Here is a 24,485-nt window from a genome sequence, read left to right as displayed (position 1 = left end):
CTGTAAAGTACTATGGAAAATGGTAAAAAATACGTAAATAAGACTTTGTGAAACAATGCACTGGCTTAGTGCTTGTTCAGGTGGTATAAATGCTTGGCAATGGTTATGCTCAGGAAATGAAATCTCTGTACTTCTCTCCAGCCTGCAGGAAGGAGGGGATGGCAGCACCCCCAGGTCCTGGCAGCCATGGGTGCATCCCATGGTCTTTCCTGCAGACCAGCTCAGTCAGATCCCAAACAGCAACCCTGTGGCAGTGGTGTGCAGAAAAATACCATGCAGAAAGCAACAGCTCAACGCTGTACAGCTGAGTGAAACAGAAGGGAACATCTGGGCCCACGCCTCAGACTTCAGAGCTTTCATGGTTAGCGAGCACAAGAAATGAGCTCATGAAGCTCTAATTGCCTGGTTTGTTCTGTGCACAAGCATGGCCCCGGTACCTGCAGTTACAGCTTGTTTTCAGACCAATTATTTCATTAAAACATTACCTCCGCATTTCCAGATTTGCTGTAACAAGTCTTTGCTTCATCCTTCCGGCTCAACGCTTTGCCATTTCTTAGTCTGAGACCATGGGAGAGAAAGCCAGATACAAAATCACAGTCTCTATGAAATCTATCACCCCAACAGCTATTAAAACCTCAGACCAAAGATCTGTCCTTCCTCCTTCTGCAAAGCCAAGGGGCACTGCGGGACAACAGGAAGGACTCAAGAAGGGGATGCTCTTGCAGGGCCAAGGACACCAATTAGAGGTTTGAAATGAGCCCGTGCCTGGAACCTGGGGGGAAGCCACGGAGCTAAAAGCTGCTGAGCTGTTAAATGCGGCCTCTGCTCTTTGCTGTGAGGCTGCGGCAGGAGGGGCCTGCTTCCCATGCAGCAGGAAAGGGAAGGTGGTTGGCAGCATGGGGGAAGGGTGAAGAAGAGAAGGAAAAATGCCAAAGGATCCTAAAATACTCTAAAGACTGTCCCCGTTGAGGAAAGCTCTTCCAGACAAGCATAATAAATACAGCACGATACAATTCAGTAAGGCGTCATTATCAGAAAAAGGTTGACAGCAAGCACTGTGATCTCCAGCACAAATGAGGATGCCGGAGCCATCGCAATCCCTCTGACGAAGCAGAAAGCTGCAGCCTGTGCGGGGATGGAGCGCTGCAGTCCTGGTGCCTGCTGATGAGATGCTATCGGGGTTACCACGGCAACGGGAGGATGCAGCACCAGCAGCTTTGACTTTGCATAAACCGACAGCGGGTTCAGCTGGGGACGAGGCACTGAGAGCGCTGCTGCTTTCCTCCAGCTCCAGGAACAGGCGCAGTGGGGCTGTGATCTGAATCCCTATGGCCACATCCTCAGCCCCCTCCACTCCTACAGCCAAGGCTTTGTGTTCCCCGCTATGCACGCACCTCAGCTTTGATCCTTCTCCTCCCAGATCAGACAACGCACACAGGGTTTGTTTCCCTCACACACTGCTTCCCCCAGCTCCCTCCTCCCTGTACTGCCTTGTGACCTCTTCAGTCCTTCACCTCCCAGACAATGCAGAGACTCTCTGCCAAAGCTCCACTCGTGGCCAGGGCAGCCACCAGGTGAATGGTGGCCGTGTCGCTCACACCTTATTTTGTATCTCTGCCTACGTAGCACCCCAACAAGAAGGGAAAACCACAGTGCAACACAGTGCTGGGCCTTTTCTTCTGACAAGTACTGCAGCAACATGAATTTCATGAATTTCCTTTGAGGAAGCTCTACTCTTCATTTATTTATAAAAACCTTAAGGCTGCATTATTTGCCCATAAACATATACACATTATTAACTGCAATCCTAAGCCTGCGTGCAGACATCCCATTCATTTTTCTTGCTGTAGCAGCACTGAAGCAAACATCCCAACAACACAGAGTTGTAACATTTCTGCAGGGAAATGGCATCCGAAAGCCCTGCACTGAATCCTATGGGAAAAGAAAAGAATCCCAAACCCAGTGCAGTTCCATCAGGCAGGTGGACAGGCTGGCGCTGGCACTGCCATCCCTCTGCATCAGCTCCCTTCCTTCGTGCTATTTGCAAAGTGGGCAAAGTGAGAAATAATTAAGGACAGTTTCCTCGACAGTCTGGCAGCTGTCACTGCACGCCAACAGACCCAGAAATGAAAGAGCAATCCAGTACAGGGAAGTAGAAAGTCCTGACATTTTAATTATCTGAAGAGATTACAAGATGAAAGTCTTCCTTGAGGCAAATGTATATTAGTATTGATATAGTCATTGTGCTTTTCAGTAAGAGAAATAGGAGTCTGTATTTACATAAGAAACTATAGTGTCTGAGATCTTTAAATATCATATTTATGGAAATGATTCTGAATTACAGCATTTACAAAATAAAAACAAGCTTGAATAAATATCCAGTCCATTAAATAAGATTTTTTTTTCTCACAGAAGCAACTTTTTGTGCATATTTATTACACAACAGAAGTTTTTGTATTTTTATCCTATAAAAGAAGCGTTAAATTTGTTGGGTTTTTTTTTTTTTCTTTCTAAAAATAAAACTGCAATACTCATTGCAATGTGAAGCCTGAGATTTAAGCCTGAATAAGTACCATTGCTTGCACCGCGCGCCCGCCCACCCCGCACTGCTGCAGCCCTGCTGAGTGCTGACACTCCCACTCCAGGATTGATTGGAGGAGTTTCAGAGAAAAAAAAAACAGGAAAAATATAAATAAGGTGAGGATAACACGTTACAGCTGGCATTGGCTACAAACAGCATCGTACAGCTTGTGCGTGACGCATCAGCCAGGTGAAGCTGCTTCACCTGATTCAAAATGACAGCAGCACCAAACTGTGACAGCTTTCGATGGCTCATTAATTCTTAACATAAAACCACGTAACGAAGGGAATGTCCACGAGGTAAACTAAAACCAAAGAAAATCAGCCCGGCCAGTTTTGTTTTGTCACTTGGAACGATGAGTTCTCGCGCATGACACTGCAAACAACTTCCCTCATCTCTTTCTTGAAATTATCGTTTTGAAACACACCGTGTAACACTGCATGTCAGGAAAGGGGATAAGCAAAGAGCTCTTGATCTCCCTTCCTCTGCAACCACAGCACACAGAGCATTGCTTTTAATGTGGCTAACTCAAAGCTTGTCCAGACGGCTTTGAAACCTCAGTGCTCAGGGAGCTCTCACTGTAATAGTTTGTGCAAGATCATAGCAGGAATCCATGTGAATCTTACTTCTTTCCTCTCCAAGTGCAAACAGGAATGAATCCCTGGTGTTTCAAACAAATACAAACGTCTTCCAATTTGTTAGCACGAGTGAAGTAGCAGTATGCAGTATTTTACATGGTTACTCTGCCAAATATGGACAACACGAACCCTTCTCCGGTTGACCATTGTAGGACCTTTCCAATACATCAAGTTCGCCTTTTAAAAATCATTTTAAAAACTTGCATGGGATAAATCATTTGTCACAATACTGAATTCTGCTGCTAAGCTCTTCCAAAAGTATGCATTTCAATATTAATTCATGCATTTGGTAATCTTTTCCTCTGAAGTTTGTTTCATTAAGTTTTAGGTGCTGATGCAGAAATCAAAGCTCTGTCTTATAATTCTGATACCAGAATCTAGCATAAGTGATGCTGATTATAAACAATATGGAACCAGGAGTCATAAATCTTAATTTTTAGAAGACAACTTGGAGTTATTACTCTGCTCAGTAAGTGAAAGGCAACAGAAATGTATTGCCTCAGGACCTCCAGTGTGAATCCTATGTGATTCAAAGAAAGTTTTGCTTTTAGAAATACTGAAAGTGGATTCAAAGTATTTTGCTTTAATGAATCCTGTCAAAGGTACAACACCCCTAGTGCTGGGAAAGTTAAACCACAACGGGAGGGAGAGGGCTGATGCCCACAGCCATGCTGCAGTTAGTGAGCACATTCCATGTCCAAGCTCTGGGGCTGTTCTGCTGTGAGGAACTAGTTAACCACCTGCTCTGTGCTTAGCATGACAGATAAGCAGCAACGCTTGTTCGGTTCTCTGAGCCCTAATTCTTTCCACGCAGTGCATTTGTTCTGCATATGGCATCGTAACATTAATGTTATAAATTTATGGAAGACTGTACTGCAGCCTTAGAGCTACAGACGCTTCATCCTTCCCTTTAGCAGCTTAGTAAAATGCAGTAAAAACTGTCTGTACAAAATTTATAACCACGGATGTCAAAGCTTACACACCCTCACCCGGTCCCTCTTTCACATTTACTCTTGGCTTAGGTCAAATGCATCGGTCCCTGTCAGACTCCAGTGCACACAGCAGTACTTTAATACGTCAGATACCGGCTTTGTCACTGTAGAAAGGAGTGACATGGAACATGTAACAGTGAGTGCAAACGCGGACAGGCTTCATCTGACCATAACGAGGTAATGGCGCAGAGTGGGAGGAGCAGCGGGAACAGAAGATCTGGAAAACAAGAGGAGATTGCACTTGAGTTCCTTGGAGAATGGAGAGAGGAAAAGCTGACCTCACCTACACACAGCAGCCATCCCACGTAGCTGAACAGTCAACAAACGCAAACACTCATCGCTTGAAATTCTTGAGCAAGAGCACGTGGCTCTCAGTCGGTTCCCCTACATCTGGCTGAGTCATTACCTTGCCACAGCTCCTGCAGTGGTGCTTCCTGCGGATGACCGTGAATGGAGCCTTGCAGGCAGTGCAGTAACTGCAGACTTCATCTGGAACCCAGTCAGGAGGATCTGTCAGAAGCACAGCAACAGAAGGGGAGATAAATCAAAAGGGAATAGCACCAAACATGCGGCCGCCGGGTCCTCCAGGGAGCGGGGAGGATGAAAACATAAAGACAGCAGCTTTCATCTAGGTCTCTCCAAGCACTGTGAGCAGGCAGGTGGGTAAGGTGAGGAATCAGGGAGGGCTGCTCTGAGGCGGTCACCTCCAGGATGAGCAAAGCATGCTGAGTGCTGTGACCATCCCCAGCCCCTTCAGCCACTGTGACAGGAAAGCTGGCTGCTCTTCCTACAATTAGGCAAGCAGATAATCAGCTCAGAGCCCAGTTATTTGCTGGTAAATTATCAGAACTCTTTCTGGCTGGCTGCCTTACCAGCAGTGAAGCAAATACAGAAAATCACACATACAAGACACCAGAAAAAGAACTCAAGCATTATCCCTAACAGCATGTCTCAATTGTTTATTTTTCCTGCGAGCTCTATAACCTCTCACAGAAGCCAAGCAGTGAAATGATTTGTTTTTGGCAAAGCAGAAAGCATTGGGCTTGCTTCTGTTGAGCTGCTTCTGCCTGTGACGGGCTGACGTGACCTTTGGGAGACTAAAATTATGAGTGTAGAAATGATGGAGCCGATTGCTTAATTAGGTTAATAAAAGTCTAATCAAGGGCAAGCCAAGTTCTATCCAGAAGGAATCCATGGGCACAGTGGAACGCAAACTGCTGGGCGTATTTACCCACATGGAACTTCCCTCCAAGCACTATTTACAGTATGCGGCCCAAGTGACTGCTGATTTATAAACTGACAAGCAAAATCCCTGCCCCAAGGAGCACGTAATCAAACAACAAACTATACGGTGCACTTAATGCAGAGATCAAGTGAACGGTGGCTACAGGCAGAAGGAAGATAATCACATGAAAATTCAGCTCATTCCATTATATCTATTGGCCAAATGTAACTGACCAGTCTTTGTCATACGTGGGAAATTAAAACTATAAAAGATAAGCATACCAATGCAGAAAAATGTTCAAAAAACAGGCAGAAAAACATCTCAACAGAACTTCAGATTCTGAAGGATTTTGAGGACTGCACATAACAGCCTTCACTTTATCCCTGGGAACACCAGAGCAGTTCTGTGGAGAAGTAAGGTCACAAAATCCCATTTAAAAGCCATGCCTTCCCATGGCAGCAGGCAGAGGCAGCACTGCCAGCTTAAGTCGAAGCAGTGATGTCAGTGAAACCAAAGGATTTCCCTCTTCTCTCTGCAGCTTGCCCAGCTACTGTACATAATTTACCCAGTGAAAATCACCCCTGAAATCAGTCTGTGATGCCGACTTTGAAAACTTCCTATCGCTTCCATTGGAAAAGTCACAAAAACCAGATCCTTTTTCTATATGTTGTAGCAGGGCAGTATGAATCGAAGCTTTTGGAGCATCCTATCCCATAACTCCTCCTTTCCCCAGATCAAACTAATGTAACTCTGGAGCTCATCAGCAGAAAGCAGCTTTCCTATCAGTAGGAGTTGACCATTCGGGTTTTGTTTGCTTTGTTCTGTTGCTGCCCTTGATATGCACTGGTGAAAAAGTTGTTTTTAAGTGACTTCACATGGATTCAATTACCCCCAGAGCTACATAAAAGGGAAAATTGCCAAAAAAGGCATATCAGAAACAGAAGTTTTTTGGTAAATAGTGACCTTATAAACTCATAATAGTCTCATAATCCCTAGTTACACAATTACTTGACTGTCAGATGAATTCATCTGAGTACCTCGTTTTAATAACTGCATAAGACAGAATACTAAAAATCACACACCACTGGCACTCAGTGTACAGAAAGATACAGCCCTCCCTACCGCACGTTCTCCCAGACTAGGGAAACACCTTTTACTTTCAAGTCGGTCTCAGTTTGGCCAACTCACCTCTCCAGAATGAATGCACCAGCAGAACAGTCCGAGGACACATTGTCGTAGCGTGGTTAAAGCCCACCCACACCCAACCAAAGCCATGGGCTGGCTACCCTCATCACTCAGGCTGCCCAGGGCCCATCCAACCCAGCCTTGAGCACATCCAGGGATGGGGCACACACAGCCCTCTGGGCAGCCTGAGACACCTGCCCCCAGACAGAGACCCAGCACACTGAAGCACTTAGAGCCATGCAACCCAGCGCTGTGGCCCTTTGCTTCTGGCTTCTCCTAATGCCCAAATTCCTTGCACCAAAGTCAGCTGCACTGCAGCACACCCCAAATAGTAACACTTTGTTACATAAGGGCGTGTAACATTTAAAATGCCATGCATGCGTTGTCTGCTTTCAGTCACCACTCTGTGGGGAGAAATCAGCACAGTACAGCCAAATCGTACACTCATGCTATGGTGAAATAGGAACCTCTGGGGGTCATCAGCCCTGTGCTTTTGCTTCCACATGTAACGTCCATTCAATATAAAGAATGGAATGCTCTTTACGCTGGATAGAGACAGAAGCTTCATTCTGGGGTTCTGCCTTTGCTCAGGAATGAAGCCCAGCCCGGACCTTCCAGCACTCACAGGAAGATGAGGCTGGGAAAGATCACACAAGCCCCAGTGGTGACAGGACCCGCATCCCTAGGTCCTGTCTCAAGCTTCATCTCACTCAACCTTGGGAGCAGCCTTCTGACTTATATACATTAAGGACTGAGTCATCAGGCTTTTTATAGAACAGGTTTTGGAAATATTCTCAGAAGAGCAGCCTCACGAGGGTATGAAGCTTTAGTGTGAGGAGCTTAAACCTCCAGCATTATCCCACAGACAGGCCGGGAGCAGGGCAGCAGCACTGCACCCAAAGGCTTTTACCATTACAGTCCTTCTTCGGGCTCTGCTGCTCTGAACACAGCAGCAGATGGAAGCATCCAGTCTCAGAAGCCCTGCCTGCCTGTGCTTCGGGGACTTGCAGCAGGCTTGGAGGAAAGGTTCGCTTGTGGGCTAATTGGCCCTCTGCTTTATCAGGCAATAAGAGCTAAGAAATCTGTTGGGAAACAGCTAAAGACCACGGCAGAAACATCAAAGAGGAGGAGGAAGGGAGGGAAGGGATTAACGAGACAGAGTAGAGAAATGAATTTTAGAAGAAAACATGAAAAGCGTGTACAGGAAAAAGGCAGAGAAAAGAAGTGAAATGAGTATTTTAATGAAGAAGAGTAAGTTTAGAGAAAGGAAAAAAACAACTCAAGATGAAATGGTGTGAAAACTAAAGAAGACATTTGAAGAAAAAGAGAAACAGCATTTCCAATTCCAAACTATTCAGAAGTCTTTCATTATGACAGCCAATAAAGTGAGAAACTTTATGGTCTTCTGTTTCATTTTGTACTGTAGCTTTCAGAATTCACCTTTACATGTCTCTGCAACCTCAGTAGCTAAAAAAGTTCATTCTATCCTACAGAAGTTAAAATCTCATATGAATCCAAAGCGGTGGAACTTTAAGAAGAAAAACATGATCACGACAAAATTCAGACACTAGAAACAATGTCAAAAAGCCCACATGAATTTATTTTGATTAAATGCCTGCTGCAAAACTGCTGCAGCCAAATGTAACCTGACCAAAAGAAGGGTAACGTTTGTGTCTCAAGGTGGGCTAAGAGAGCCTGCACCCGGATCCATCAGCAGCGCTGACTGAAGCAGCATCAGGATGCACTGCAGTGTATGTATGCCTCAGTGAGAGTTCAGTGCATTTGGCAGCAGCAACCCGGAAGACTGAAAGATCAGAATTAAAAACTGAACTAACTCTCTATGAGCATATACTGTCCAAATCCAAGTTCTGACACTGTAGAGCCACAGCTCGGAAGTGACACTGAGCTCTTTCAGAGAGCACAAGTGCACTGTGACACTGAGACACAAGAGACTGGGTGAGGTGGGCAGAAAATATCCCCAGAGGTGTTGGAGCCTGCAAGTTGCCTTTATCTAGCAAATCTGTAGACTGAAAGAAAACAAACACATTAGAAAGCAAGCACACCCTGACTCCCTGCTGAGCCCTAAGCTTACTGCAGTGCCTGACAGCTCAGAGGATCCCTCATCTTCTGTTTTTACCAAATATCCCTCATGCAGAACTCCATCTGGAAGTTCCTCCCAAATCAATGCATAATAGACTTTAGAGCACATCATGCATTACTCTGAGTACATGTTTAGCAATCATCCTTAGGAGGGCTGTTCCTGCAGCCTGTGAAAAGTCATACCTCTGTAGCCATCAACATGCATCATCCTCACAGCTGCAAGAAAGGTCAGGCTGCCTTGCTGCAGTTCTCTCAATGAATGCAGGAACTGTGGTCCATGGTAAATTCAGTTTTAAGTATAAAAAGCGGAGAATTAGGGTGACATGACTTCACCTCTCACTTCAACTTCCGTGGTGAAACGAACCTTTTTGTCCCTTATGACATTCAATTTTCCACATGTCATTCTGGGTAGACTCCAACTTTTATCTAAGATTCCTTGGAGGCAATTGTACCACAGTAATCTTTTCCCTTGCTCAGTAGATTCAGTGTTGATTACAGCTGGCTTGAAATTTTTCAATTAAAATAATTTTCTGCTTCAAGAATATTATTTGATGAAAATTGGGGCGGGGGGAGGTGAGGGAGAAAACAGAGGTACAGGCTGGCTAGCTTCGAGAGCAGCTTTGCCAAATGGCTTCCTTAGGATGGAACCTCTGCACAAAGCTAGGGAGCTGGGGGCACAGCTTGGCAGAGCTCTGATAGAAGGCAATCCTGACCACAACATGCTGTGTCTGCTCTGGACAGGTGTGTGATCAGCAACTCATTCCATGGGCTAACTAACCATTACTAGGAGTCCATTGTAACAGCTACCAACAACCAGAACAGCCATCTTCTGGATTTCTCCCAGAATGTCCTGTTCTCCCTTTGCACCACTCCCCTCTTCTTCTTTTTTTTCTTTTTTTAATCTAGTCTTCTCTTCAGAACAGAGAATAAAACATATTCTGAAGCCTAAAGATTGTGATTTAAAAATTACATATTATAATAACACACATTTAGGGCAAGTATTTCTCTAATAACATTCTTGACACAGGTTCTAAAAACTAGAATCAAGTTGACACTGTAGATCTACACCACATGCCAGCAGAACACTAAAACGTGTATTTTGAGGGTGAAGAAAATTCAAACCTAATCGAAATCTCAATTACGTCACTGTGGAGACAAATGAGCTGGTGCTGTACAGTAGTTATGGGGTGTTATCTCCTCTGCAATGAAGTCTCATGTTCCACACTGTGCTGACAGAGAGAGATCGCATTGGAAAAGATAAGAGATCACGGGCAAGTTTTTGAAACAGAAGTCACACTGAATTACTGCAATGCTACCTCAAAACTGTACAATTGGAAATCTCATAATGTTGCATGCATAATTGAATGTGCCCAGCTGATTATAAAACAGTGCCTTATTTTAGGAAACTTTACACTAAATTCCTCTCTTGTGCAACGGAAGCAGAGCTGCTAAAAAATTAAAAAATGAGAAGTTATATAGACAACTTGTTTGGCCACTGAACTGTGCAACAATTTAACTTCTTTCATTTAGCAAGTGTTGCTGGTCATCACTATAAATAATAGCGTAGCCACAGGCATACAGAGGACAAAAGAAAAATGGAAACACTCAGCTGGGGTTGACAGCTAATTCTGGGCTGATGGTGATTAGGTTCTGCACACACAGTAGCGCAGGCAGGTTTTCTTGACACTGTGACTTCATATGGCAACATGAACAAGAGCTCGAGCTTTGGGACCATAAATTACTGAACTGTGCTAGTGCTGCTGGTTGGAGAGCAGTGAGGAGCAGCTCGTAGACAGAAGTGGGTGGGCTGGAAAGTTATGGGATGGGAAGGGATAGAGGATTAAGAACGTGTTGTTGTGCAGCAAACAGATGCTAACACCATTTGGCACAAGCAGTTATTTGTACTGGCAGGCACAGCACATGGATTGTGGCTGGAGTTATAAGCAGGTGGCAGTGAGCAGGGCAGTTCTGTATAAACAGGACAGGAACGGGAGTGAAAATGAATGTATGGCTGCAGAGAGCAGTGGGATGCTACAGAAAGTATTTTTCTAGAGAACAAACGGCTTCCTAATGCTTTCTGGTTTTCCCTGAGAAAACCTTTTGATTTCTGAATGTCTCATGCTTGTTCCTACAACAGGAATACAACCTGTTTTGTTAGCTTGCCTGTAACTTCATGACACTGACACATTAAAATATTCACCTTTCCTCAGGGAAAGCAGGGACTTATGTTCCATCACATTTATATACTGATAAATAAAGGAATATACACAAATCCTTATCAAAACAAAGAAGAGAATTTACTGTGTATATATAGGAAACTGCTGGCAAATACAAAGTAAATGTTGTGTTGGGACTGGAATCAAGATCCCAGACACACAAACTGCATAAAGATATCACATTTCTATGTTTCAAATTAAGTCTCTGGGAGCAACATGGCCCTGACCTAGTTGGGATGTGCTTTAAGTAGGTTAACCGAAAAGTAATTTTCTTCTATTTTCAAATACAAATGTTTGCTTTAATCCCTATATGACTCATGTTACCCACCCCGAGTCCCAGATGCCTTGGTCAGTTTATTATCTGACTGGCTGGACCCACAGCAGAGCTTGAGAACTTCCCAGTAGCCCTTTCCCTGTGCAGGCTGCCAGGTCACCTCTGGCAGAGGGATAAAGGCAATACCACAGAAGTCCCCAGGACACACAGCCCTTCTGTTATCACTTCTACTACCAAGGAACCCAACCTGCTTGTTTCTGAGCAGCTGCCACCACCGTTTGATCTGTGTACAACAGACTTTGTACCCACTGGCCACCTTCTCCATCATAAGATCAGAGCATATTTTATTACATTCAAAACTCATTTATGGAATACTGCATGAATTCATCTTATATTCTAGGAGAATATATTGCATTCTCTCTCTTTAAAAAACAGAATGCTTTTTACAACTATAAATTATAAATATGCTTCCTCAAAAAACAAAACAAAACAAAAAAAACCCCTAGAGCGTTAGGAAAGCAAAGATGGATGTATACACCACAGGCTCATCTGGACTTCTGAAAATGAAAATGCTTTTGTTTTGGGATGCCAATTAATCTGTAGTATATTGTATTTCAGCCTTCAGGAGGTCACAGGATCCAATTCTTATACTCTTGCCAATGTCAGTTGGCTCATAATAAGCATTCATACTTGTTTTATGACCCAGACCAGCTGGTGGGTTTTATATAGGGTAAGAATGAGAAATCTGACAAAAACAACTGATTCATTTTTATAATCTAAGTAGAGGCTGGAACCTTCAAGGAAAGTCTTAACACTTCTTTTTTTGTTTGTTTGTTTTGTTTGGGTTGCTAGGCTTGGTTGTTGCTTATTATTAATTAATATTGTTTGAATACAACCTTTAGCATTTGGTCCTTGTGGTAAAAGATTTTTATTTGATAGTTGGAAAGAGCTTTCCTGTATTCTGCCATTATGGTAGAAGGAAGGAGCCTACCTACGTGCTCATCTGCTTTAAATTGCTTCACTTTTTGCTGAAATCATTAAGATTTTAAGTGTAGAAATGATGTAAAAAATTGGATATAATTAATTTTGGTGCAATGACATCAATAGATTGGTGCAAGGATCACAGACTTTGCACTGAACCCATTTACATGACAGCTGCAGTGTATTCCTGTTGGTGGCCTACTGCCCAGCTTTAGCCTGAAGGATGCAGCCAACAGGCTTGCTGCAACAAATAAGGAACACTGTTAACACAGCAAAGGTTGTCCAAACCACGAGACCACTTCATATGTATCCAAACATCACCCCGCACAATGTCTGGAGCTATTGCTTTCACAGTGACCTGCAACAATTATGTAAGTGGGGAGGAAAGCAGGTATCTGCTGAGGTTAAAATACTGCTGCAATTACCCATCTCAAGGAGGATGCCTTAGAGACAGCAAAGATTGTATCCCATTAGCTCTCACTAAGTATCTCAGTGACAGGTAGTAGATACAAGCCTGCAGAGCTTTGCCAGCAATGACACCGTGTGACCTGTGCCTGAAAGGACAGAAGTCTGGAATGTTCTGGAAAGGGGACAAGATGGACATTTCTAACAGTTTCCACGGATGCAACAAAACAATCCACTTCAGGTGCTCCTTCCTGTAGATCTTGGTTTGTTCTGGTTTGGAAGTCAGAGCTCATCTCCATGCTTCCTTGCACCCTCTATCATTTTGTAATGCCTCCTGGTATAAAAAGGATCTGGTCATACTGGAAATAGTCCAGTGTGAACTACTTGGTGACCACCAAGATGATGGAGAGACTGAGGCACCTCTCCTTATGAGAAGAGGCTGAGAGAGCTGGGGCTGCTCAGCCTGGAGAAGAATAGGTTCAGGTGGAATCTTGCCAATGTCCACAAATAACTCAAGGGGGGCTGCAAAAGAGACCAAGCCATGCTCTTGTCAGCTGTACTGCATGCCAGGAAAGGAGGCAATAGGCACAAGCTGAATCACAGGAGGTTCCATCAAAACATCAGGAAACGTTTATTACGTGAGTGATGGAGCTCTAGCACAGGGACTCAAAGACATTATAGGTTCTCTTCCTTGGGGATCTCCAAAAGCAGCCTGGACATGGGCCTGGGCATCCTGCTCAGGGAGCCCTCCTGGAGCAGGGGTGGAACCAGAGGGACCCTGAGGTCCCTGTCAAACTCAATCAATCTGTGATTTTGTAATTGTGATATGTGCCTCTTTCTGACAAAGTTCTGCCCATTAGTCCATCTGAACGCTGTATCACAAAGCAGACTGAAGAAGTCAGTTTACACAGAGTAGCAGTACTGGTTTGTACAAGCAGCTATTAATAGCATGAGCATTTACACACCAGCCAAGTAAGACTCCCAAAGAAGGCTGCAAGGACATGGATTCAGACTCACCCAAGCCTTCCTGGTGAGTGAGGACAGGTATCAAAAGCAGGGTAACTGCAAGAGTATAGACCCCACTTAAGGAAGGTGCCAACATAGAAAAACACGGTGCCAAGACAGCCAAGCTGATTCTGGGATCCAAATTTACTTATTCAAAAGGGACTTGGATTATCCCACAAGGCTCTGCTTCTGTCCCACAGACATACGTGAAACACACATGCTATTTACAAACAAAGTTGCTGGCAGTGATCTGTTCCACTGTAGTTATCTCCATATGCTACTGAAACTACAGGGTGGGTTTTACCACCCTCATAGGGCAGAGACACACCTGATTTACACTGTCTGGGTGCTGCAGGGGCTATTGGAGCTCCCGGTACTTAACTGGGATTACTGGGATCACCGAAGACTCCCCCTTAGCACGCTCCAAGACAGCCAGTTATAACATCAAGACTGATGCTCTCTGTTCCTATAAACAGCATCTCAGTTCAGAAGCCGTGCTTCTCCATACACAAAATCTTATCACGATAAGATAAAAGTCTTAAAAGCTGAATAACATGCCATAGGAAGGAAGTGAATTTGCTTTGAGGAAGTATACATCCACTGTGAGAAGGTTATTCAGCACCCCGCAGTTCAGAAAAGCTTGCATTCAATTCTGGAAGTCAAATACACTGACAGCATCAGGGATCGATTCAAAACAAAAGAAAATAAACCAAAATGGTAGGGAGTGAATCATCTCTTGCATTCTTTTCCACGTCAGCCTGTATATGGCAGATATTTTGCTTAAAGATTTGTTCTTCACTGTGCCTTCTGTCACATTCTCAATTATGGCACAATAGAAAAATCAATTAAAACTATTCTGAATAGTTCTTTACTTTTATCTGTCCCCAAACCATTTTCTCCAGAAGGAATAATTTTTCTACAGTACATTTTACATAAATTAGCCCTGCTGCTCTAAATAAATAGATTAGATTTGAAATCCTCTAGCCTGTAGCTACAGAAGAAGGGTTAGCAAGCTATCCATGAGTTTTATATAAGCACAAAACAATTTATAAATACATACATTTCTTTCAAATCTAATCTTTAAGGCTGTTGTTTTCCTGTGATTTCTGATCTTTATTACAAACAACATGAATTAATATATCTTGACTGTTGGTCATCCTTTCTGCATACAAGCTGAGATGTATGTTGCTTATCACTCACATCATCCTGGATTCAAAACCTGACTGGAGGAACCAAAGATGTACATGGGCAAATGGACAACAACAGAACAAAGCACAGCAAAGTTACTGCACACCTAAACTTCAGGGAAGTTTAAATATATTTTCACAGTTTCTGGTTGTCTAGTGTTTTATACCTGACCAGAGACAACACCTCTCCAAAAACAGCCCTGACAATCAAAGCCAGCTGCTTTCCTGTTTGCTCCATCTCATACATCTATTTTTTTTCTTATATTTTGACTGCAAGTGCTTTGATTTCTTTCAATCCATTTTTTATACAATCTTTACTATAATAAGGCTGCAGTCATAACTGACTCCTAAGCACTCCTGCAGCTCCGATTCAAAACACAAAGTAGAAACTTCTCATAAAAGGTCTCATAATGCTTGAATCCTGACTCAAACTTTCAGTTATTATGCACTTCCCTTCACTCTTAACCTTACAGTCAGTGAGATTTAAGTACCCTCAGAAGATTTACTAGAACTGTCTTTTCCTTGCTTTGAAGTAATATGGCGAAGAGTTTGAAAACAGTAACCATAGTATTTTGATCATTTTCCTCAGACACAGATGTGTATAAAATATGAAAAGTATTTCTACTGGGGAAAAAAAGTAGAACCTCTACATCTAGCTAAAGACATAAGAGCTGCCCTTAGATTTGGCTGCACCACCTTCCTTACAGCAGTACAACTTACACAGCTGTTTGAGAGCTGTCACATGCAGTGTCACTTGCTGTATTAAAGTCTTTACTATGGAGAACCTTCTTTCACTGATACAGAAGCAGCCGTAACAGCTATGACAATTTGTAGATCACAGAGTTTCATGAGAAAGTCAGAAAAAATTCTTGAAGACATACATAGTTTGTCTCTAGACCATATAATGACAACATTTTATATTCCTTTCCCAGAGCCAAACTTGAAAAGAGGTTTTAGTTTTAGTCTTTGTTTTCTATTTCAACATGGATTTTTTTTTTATGCCTGCATCATCTCATTTTAATTAAAAAAAAATTAACATCGGTATCATCTCACTTTTAATTACAAAAAAAAAAACAACAAAGAAAGTACCTTCGAAGTCCCCGTCTCTGGCTTTTGCTGCAAGTTCTGAGGATGATATACTTTCTTGACATAAAGCACAGTCTTCCAGTGCTGCGCTTCTTAAACCCTGATTAACTGCAAAACAAAGCAAAAAGTACCTGAATTCACATTTTTCCAATTTGTACCTAAAAGACCAAAGTTAGGACTTCAAGGATTAGATACCAGTAGAATCAATATGTGGCTTCTTATACTTCTTGCTCTTTCTTTACCCTGACACTTAAAAAAAATCCTTCTTTGAAACAACAAGAGCAATTAAAGATATTGTTACAAGACATACAGCAGCTTAGCTGCATCCTATATTTCTTAGCTTTCAACTTTGCATACTTCACAAAGTAGATAAAAACAGAGAATCCCTAGGTGTATCATACAGATCACAAAGAGAAACATCACCTCAGGAGTTCCTGGCTTTCATTCACTTATTTTGTTTATACTTACCTTTGTTAACACGCTTTTTTATTTTTTTTTTAACCTAACAATTCATTTACTGGAAATCTTTCCAAGTAAGTATCACTGCCTACCATTTATTTCCTAGTGGTAATTCTGTAAACCTTCAGTTTCTTCATTATTTTCATTTGAATATTCAGTAGGTCTCTGATCCACCTCTTTCATTTTTGTCCTACCTCTGTCTACCCCCTTTTCTTTCTTGCCAGTGAAAAGTCAGTCTCTTTTCACATCAATACATCCTGCCACCACCAAATGCCAGGGAAGTTTCAGCTGCAAGTAACTGAAGACTTCAGTGCATGTTGTGCACTATTCCACTGCATAGCTGAATTGCAGTGGAGTTTTTTCTGCTAAATTTAACCAACTTTTAACACAGTGTTCTACATAAAATCTCCAGGGGAAAAAAAATTAAAAAAAAACCCGAAACACCAGAAATCCTCATTGAAACATGGAGAAGTGGAGAAGAGGCTAGAAAAACTTTTCAGTCCTGAGGAAAGAAAGGAGCTCTGATTACCTTTAGATGCTGACAGGTGTAATCACAACAAGGACAATGGTAATTGCAGTATTACTGAGATGGCATGGTTATTTTTAGGTAGATTAGCAGACTTGAATCTTTGAAAAAGAAATAATCCAAATGGTGATAGAGGAAAAATGAATAAAAAAAATGTTGCACTGGTTGATAATTCAGTTCTGGCTCCTTTATCTGAATTATCTAGAATTGAAAAGAGGCTATTTTTTTCTATTTTGAAGACAAACTCATCATTCTGTGATTTATATAAAACAGGCCAGATCCCAGCATCATACTGGGCATTTTCATATCTTATAGTCTGCTTTTCTTGTGTGGCTATTTAAAGTCCAGAAGCAAAAACAAACAAACAAAAACACCACACAAACAGATACCTATCTTGCTAAAATAAAAAGCATCCACTGTGAAATAGAACAAGGAAAAATAAAAGTAAAAATGCAATCTGTGAACTCCAAACATTGCCTACATCACATTATGACCAAATAGGCTAAAAACACTGTTCTGTTATACAGAGTTATGGAAAAAAGCAGACACATTCTGAATGCTTTGAACATTTGCTATAACACATATTCCCAGTACACAGAATTCCAGTGATTTCATCCTGTTTAAAGTCCATTTTCATGACTTGTTTTAAACCCAGGTAAAACCGTTGTACAGTGAGTCCAAATTCAGCACGGCTTTAAGGAAATTCTTGTCAAATAGTTCATATTTCCACACAGGGCCACCAGCAGAAATTCACTACAGAGAATGTTTTAATCTGGTTACCTTTCTTTTGCTTTTCCTTGTCTTCTGTTTCAGGTTTGGTTGCCATCACTTCAAACAAGGTCTTCAAGATACTTCGCAGATCACTAGCATAGTTTGTCTGCAGCTGGTCAGCAACTCCTGGGGGTTTGAGGAAAAAAATTACATTTGTTGACACCAGTAATGGCCTGGTATTTATATTTGAAAGATCACTAGCTCGTATCAGTAAAAAAAACTGATGATTTAATTAAATTCATTTTCTGTAATGGCCAAGCCATATTCTGGCCTTTATGTTAGCTGCAATTTGAAGCACGTCTTCCTTGTCTTTTTGGCAGAAAGGGGACACTCCTCCTGTGTCAAAATAAAACAGCTGCATCTTATTTCTTCTCCTGAAGACATAGGGCATCATAAAGAGAAAGGAAGCAATACAAAGGCAAATCCATTGTGCGCCCTAAACCTTCATCATTATAGGTCTAAGAGGTCTGCATCTCTGCGTACGCTGGTCTTCATGAGTTAACAGGTTCTTATAAGATCCACAATACAACATTCTGCTGTTTCAATCTCTAGTCTGTTCTAACATATTTTTATAAACCTTAAATAATAATAATAATAAATAGAGTGTTTTTTACATTCAGAACTAAAAGATACACTCTGTGATTCTGTGACTCTCATACCTGAGATACAGACAAAAAGGCGGTGAATAAGATCATTGCTGCCATGGAATCTGGATCTGATCTTTTCTCGGGTGGCTATTTTAGCAGCCTGCAAAGCAAGCTGGATTTCTTCCTGATCAATGTCATCGGATGAACAAGAGCTAGTCATTAAACTGCTGTTGGAGAAAAAAGGCATAAAGAAGAAGAGTAATGTAAGTCCTCACTTTGTTGATCAGAACGTTTAGCAAATCCTAAAAGATTTATTACTCAGGCAATACTCCATAGCAAACAAGAACTAATTGCTGTAAATTCTTGCTGAAGGTAATCAACATGCAATCAATCACCATCATGTTTGATTTTCACTCTGTGGCATAGTTGCAAAAAACTTTAAAGCAGAAAATCATTTGTCTGTATTTTATTGCATTTCCCTTAGCTATTTCAAAGCACAGGACTATTTTTCACATTAACTCCCACTAAAAGCTCTGTCCTGAGACCATAACTCTACCAAAAATGCAAGAGGGGAATGTCAGCCTAAAAATAAGAAGGTCAGTTCTGAAGTCAGATGAGAAATTTATTAATGTGGGAGTTAATTTGAAAAAAAAAAATTCTGAATTATGTTACCTCAGAATAGTGAGAAGACAATCCAAATATAACCTTACATAAAGAATGGAATGGGTGACAAAATATAATTTACACAGTAGAGACAGATTAGTCTCTTTATATACCTAAGCATACAAATTGCTGAAATGTCAAACTATTGCAAGAAAATGGCTCATCAACTCCAAAGAGATTAATATGTGTCATCAGGTGTCTACTAGAGGCTTAACCCTTCTTTTTCAAAACCAGATGCAAGGTTGCTAGCGATTTCCATCACTACCAATCTTTAGAAAGGAAAGCTTGAAACGACCTGAGGCTGCAGGAAAGCTCTGGGAGGAATCCAGATTCTTCAAATATCAGGAATCACCTAAACTTCTTGTAAATCGAAACACATTAAAGAAGGAAATACTTAGGAAAAATGTAGCACTTTGCCAAAAAACCCCGAATTGGGAGTGTAGCATGGAATGCAATCACACCAGAGTCTTAAGGATCCACTCTGCTGACTGGAAGGAGACACTGCCCTCTCCCTCTATTACAATGAAAGACAGAAGAACACAAAACAATTTTCCCCACATACTGGAGATAAAGTAATCTCATCAGTGACTAAAGAAAACTAGAATGTTTTACTTGAAACCATACTTAGGCTATCCAGAATTCAAGCACTCCTTACTACACAGACATCCACTATGAAAAAAAAAAAAAACCAACATAGAAAAAAATTATTGACTACATAAATAGCATGTAAGAACAAGGATGTAATTGCTAATACATTTTAAGCCCAACCTGTAAATTTTATTAAGTGCTGAAGCCAAAGTAACATTCACCAAGTAACAGATCCCATCCCTATGACAAACAGTTATTGCAGGATAAGACATAGGCAGCATTTAGAAAAAAATAATTATTAGAAAAAAATTATGGAGTATCATTTTGAAATTTCTCTCTGTGAGCCATATAGATAATCCTTAAAATGTAGAAATGAATTTATTAGGCCATGCATCTCAAAAGTCCTAGAAAAAACAGAAACGAAAACACATAAATACTAGAGATCAGTTATTGATAGAAATATCAGTGGAAAATGTGCAGTGTGAGTACTTTAGCTGGCTTTCCATTCTTTCAAATACTGAGTAAGGAGTACACTTAAAAGAAACTAATTTCTGTTTATGTCTCCATTGCTATTAACAACAGCAAATTCCAGTAAAAAGATGTTGTGCTTTATGTTTAAAGCTCCCTCAGCAGATTGACTGACTGGATTTATTGAAAATACTGAGAACACTAAGAGTTCTCCCTCTCAATTTTCCCTTTGCTTTTCCGTAGAGGATAAATGATATACACCATGAGTGGGAGTCTATATGTATTGTATCTATTTATATGTAGATATACGTGTATATATTCAACAGCAAGTCTGTCAGTGTGGAAAGATCTGTGTTGAAGATGATGAATAGGTCATGGAAGAACGTGGCTTATGAAGGAGTAAACTGAAATTTACTAAGCACCAGGATGATACCCTTGCTTCACAACGGCACAGAGTTGGAGGATTTTCTGTTTGCAGAAATGATTACACAAACAGACAAAAGGGTTTCTGTCTGCCTCCTAACATGGACAGATAAGGTCTACCCATTTTTAAATTACTATTATATTTTTTAAAGAATCAGTTTTATACCTATTGTATGGTAATGGAATATTGGTGGGTATGTACAAGCTCTACTGTGATACCATCAACATCCATCTCTGCTGGCATGGACCAGCATAACAACATAGGAGGCATTACTTTTGGAGCAGCCCTCCTATTTAATCTCAGCACAGCAGTGTCCCTGGAAGTCCCACTCTGAGCCAAACCCAAAGGGCAGGGCACAGACCACGGTGTTTCAGGGATGACTCCCTCCAAGTGTTGCATGGTGCAGCATTAAGGCTGGCTATGTCCCAGGGTCCTTTTCAGCCCAGGCCATTCTATGATCACAAGACTGTCTTAAAACTCCCCAGCACAGAGCACATAAGAATTGCTGTGGCACTGTGGAATGAAGATCAGTATGAACATACACTTGCATTCACAGCATACATTCACATGCACAGACCTATACCATACCTAAGTATGATTTCTATACACAAAAGGTTCAGGAAAAAAAGCAATTTTGATTGCTTGTGCCACTGCCAAGTGAAAAGTGAACATTCAAGAATAATTTAAAACTAGACCTAAGTATCATCACAGTTAGAAAGAAATGTTCACTCTGCTTTTACCAATATGACACAGTCAGATTTAGATCAAAAATGACTCTCAAAGAGTGACTAATGACCATCTGTTCTTTACTTGAAAATACATCTTACTCCTAAAGAAGGTAGTCAGAAAATATTTTAGACACAGTCAAAAACACAGGAAGAGCAGAAACATAACTGTTTCAGATATACAGCTTCTCTTGCAACCAAATATTCCAAACAGCAGGGATTGGATCTATGCAAATGTTAGAGATCTCTGGGTTTTTAAACTGACAATTTAGAAAGCAATCCTGAATTCTGATCTATAGAGTTTACTTACCTTTTGTCCACATTATTCATTCATGCTATTTTTATAGCTTTAAGAGGAATGCCATTTCTATCAGGCTTATCTAACATGCATAATTTGGATAAAAACTCTCATGTGATACCAAGTGTGTAGGAAGCATTTCATTAACGTCAGGCTGTGCTCAGATTTAGAATGTTTTACCATCAGAATCTGCAGAAATGTGCATCACTGCAGAACACAAATAAACATATTTAAGTACCACGTGCCTGGCGATGCGTTGTCTATTTTTCTACCTTCTCGGTTCAAGGTAACCCCCTGCACTAACCAAGGAGTTAGTTTATAAAGAGATACAACAGGCATAGAAATGCTCCCTCTGTGAAATGCTTATTGTAAAAATGCTCATCATGTATTTATTTTTCATACTGTGAAAACACTGCAAGGATAACATGCCTGAAGGTGAATACGAAGATAACATGCCTGAAGGTGAATATGAAGAAAGGAGACATTATGTCAAAAGTTGATTCCAAACAATAAATCTGCTTATAAGTTATAAAGGAACTGGTAGATAGAAAAAAGCAGCTTTTCACCTGACTTACGTTTACGCAGCGATTTTAAATGACTCTCCATTGATGACATTATAAGAGCAGCAGGACTGCCTCAGCACACCACAGCTTTCTCTCTAGAACGGCTGCCTTGTCTCAACACTTGACTGCGAAATTTAGTCCAATATGCACAAGCAAACAAAACCCAGTAATTTGTTGTGCACAAAATCACCTTTCACCCACGGAACCAATACGCTTCACAGCTTTTAAATTCCAAAGCGAAGTTAAGCAGTAATATACACAGAGCAGGGAGCAGAGCTGTGGAACAGAAGAAGTTATGACCGATATCTTCAGAACGGACTGGCCATCTTAGGTAACCAGCTGTGATCCTGAATGCCTTCTGCTCCATTTGCTGAGCGCTGACACTCATCCAGAAACAGTAAAAGCAGCAAAGCCTAAAACTGAGCAATCAAACCCAACCAGATTCAAAGTCAGTCTAAAATTAAATACTTCATGTTTGTGCTCAAAAAAACAGGCAGTGGCAATAGAAGTCTGTAACGTGTCATAGATGCTTCTTTTCAAATTTACAAGTACTTGGTTCACAAAACCTAAAATCTGTTCTCTATTGAATGCAGAACATAAAAGAATCTCTCAAAGAATTCTGCATTACTCCTCAAACAGCTGAATACCTTAAGTATCCATTAAATACACACCAGAGTGGATAAGCACCAGGTGGTCACTCCTTGCAGAGGAGAAAGAAAATCCAATGTATCTATTCTACTAAACATAGCACAACTACATCAGCAGTTTTTAAAGGAAAGTAAGACCATCCCCTATGTTTCTGATCTTGTGCAAGATTTTAAACAACAACTACTTTTCAGATCTGATTTAAAGACTACTTTAAATCAGGAGGGATCAAGTTCCAGAAAGACAAACTCAACCCAACTCAAACATTCAGAAGTTTTATGAGCAACACTACAAATGCCTACCTGAAAAGTGTTAAAACACAATTCAGTGACTATCCTCTCATGTTCACTGTTCAAAATGCTGTATTTTTTTTAACATCTTATAAACATAGAGCTGTACCACGTACAAAAAGTTCCCTATGTGTATGTTTCAAATATTTGGTCTTAAATACTTACATACTATTTCCTCAAATAATTTTCTCATAAGCTCCCTGGCTTTCATTTTCGATCATACAGAATTTATCAAAACATCCACTTTGTGCTCTGTGTCTAATATCAGTAACGCACACTTCTCCAATGTACAATATTTAAGGTTTTTTTCCTCTCTCATCCAAATTCGCTTGTATTTTAAGTAAAAAAGATCCCTTTTTTGCAGGCAAGTCTGCTATTGTCTGAAGAGAGCTGCTAGAACTACTTGGGTAACTGCTGCATCCATCCCACTGATGCTTGCGTAGGCTGTAACTGGAAACCCCACCACTGAGCTGCAATTATCTCTCCTAAGCTATTACTCTGACTCGCTTGTGCACCTCATAAGTGCCTGAAGGCTGCCGTCAGCATCATGTTCCACTCTGCAAAAAGAACAGGCGACTGCTCCAAAGACCATCTGAAAGATCACACACAATAGCTGGGGAAAGGTAAAGGTTGTATATGTGAGGAATGACAACAGGAAAATCATAGGGGTTTGAATAAGAAAAGTGTGAATTCATGTAAGAAAGAAAAAAAAAATTACTAGTTCCCATCCTGCATTTTGCTCTGGTATTTCTTTTCAGGTTATCTAACAACTACAACAAAAAAATTACAATAAACAGTAGGCAAAAACTTTTTTTGTTTCTAGTAACTACTAGTTCTGATACGATTGGGAGGGAAACTATGATGAGATTAATGGCTTCTTACAATTATTTTAAGTGAAGTGGGTGGCTACACACTCAATTGTAGAGTCATTTAAACCAAATTCAGAACATGTCTTATTATTCAGTTAATAGCATACACGTATTTTAATCAATGATCTCAGAAGCTACATTTAAAGAAGACTAAAAAAGCTTTAATTCAGAACTCTATTTCTTGACTTTCTACCCTAGTATTATACTTAGGCAAGAGGGTTCTTGTATGCAATTTCTTACGTATTTTCTCTCTATTTTAAGAAGACAAAAGAGGAAGGAAAAAAAACACCTTAAAATGTTCCCAAGTCTTCAAAACTTTATTGCCTTGAGAAATGACTACTACAACAGCATGCAAACACCTCTAGCAATAACAGCTTAGCTGGGCAACCCGACTGCGTGTATTAACACATGTACCTCCTGTGACCAGCTCTATGCATACCAGAACACATGCTATAAGCCTCATCTGCTGTCTGCCTTTTGAAGTCCACAGTAGAAGTATTTTTCTATAACTGCAAGACTTGCAGAAGCTCTTTCTTAGCCTTTTTTTTGCCCCTGCTGAAGAGAGCAGACTAAAATAAATAATTTGGCAAACAGGGTGATTCAGTGTTCCAACTGATATCTTCAACCAGAGAAAACTGAGTTTGAAGTCCTCTACCCACAACCTGGCAGCTTCAGCAGCTACCTGCTCCATTGGAAAGTCATCCTGAATCCTTCCTTTAGCTTCTCAAACTGAA

General features: G+C 41.0%; 1 protein-coding gene across 4 annotated transcripts in view; it reads right to left on the bottom strand.

The window, feature by feature from the left end:
• Positions 1–2,134: 2,134 nt before the first annotated feature.
• ZFYVE28 (zinc finger FYVE-type containing 28) overlaps positions 2,135–24,485 on the bottom strand; it is a 144,422-nt gene continuing 122,071 nt past the window's right edge. For 2 of the 4 annotated variants that reach the window (XM_031588288.2, XM_031588289.2), the window contains 5 exons: positions 18,291–18,445; positions 17,641–17,757; positions 15,879–15,983; positions 4,618–4,721; positions 2,135–4,428 (listed from right to left, as the gene is read on the bottom strand). In XM_031588288.2, the coding sequence (XP_031444148.1) occupies positions 4,297–4,428; positions 4,618–4,721; positions 15,879–15,983; positions 17,641–17,757; positions 18,291–18,445 (613 nt within the window). In that variant the 3' untranslated portion in view covers positions 2,135–4,296. The remainder of the gene's footprint in view (positions 4,429–4,617; positions 4,722–15,878; positions 15,984–17,640; positions 17,758–18,290; positions 18,446–24,485) is intronic. The other 2 variants (XM_090139740.1, XM_090139741.1) reach the window with 1 other exon arrangement.

The sequence above is a fragment of the Phasianus colchicus genome, chromosome 4 (assembly GCF_987193195.1).
Source record: "Phasianus colchicus chromosome 4, bPhaCol1.hap1.1, whole genome shotgun sequence".
NCBI lineage: Eukaryota > Metazoa > Chordata > Aves > Galliformes > Phasianidae > Phasianus > Phasianus colchicus.
Note: the sequence above shows the minus strand (reverse complement) of the source record. Positions and strands in the feature narration are given on the sequence as shown.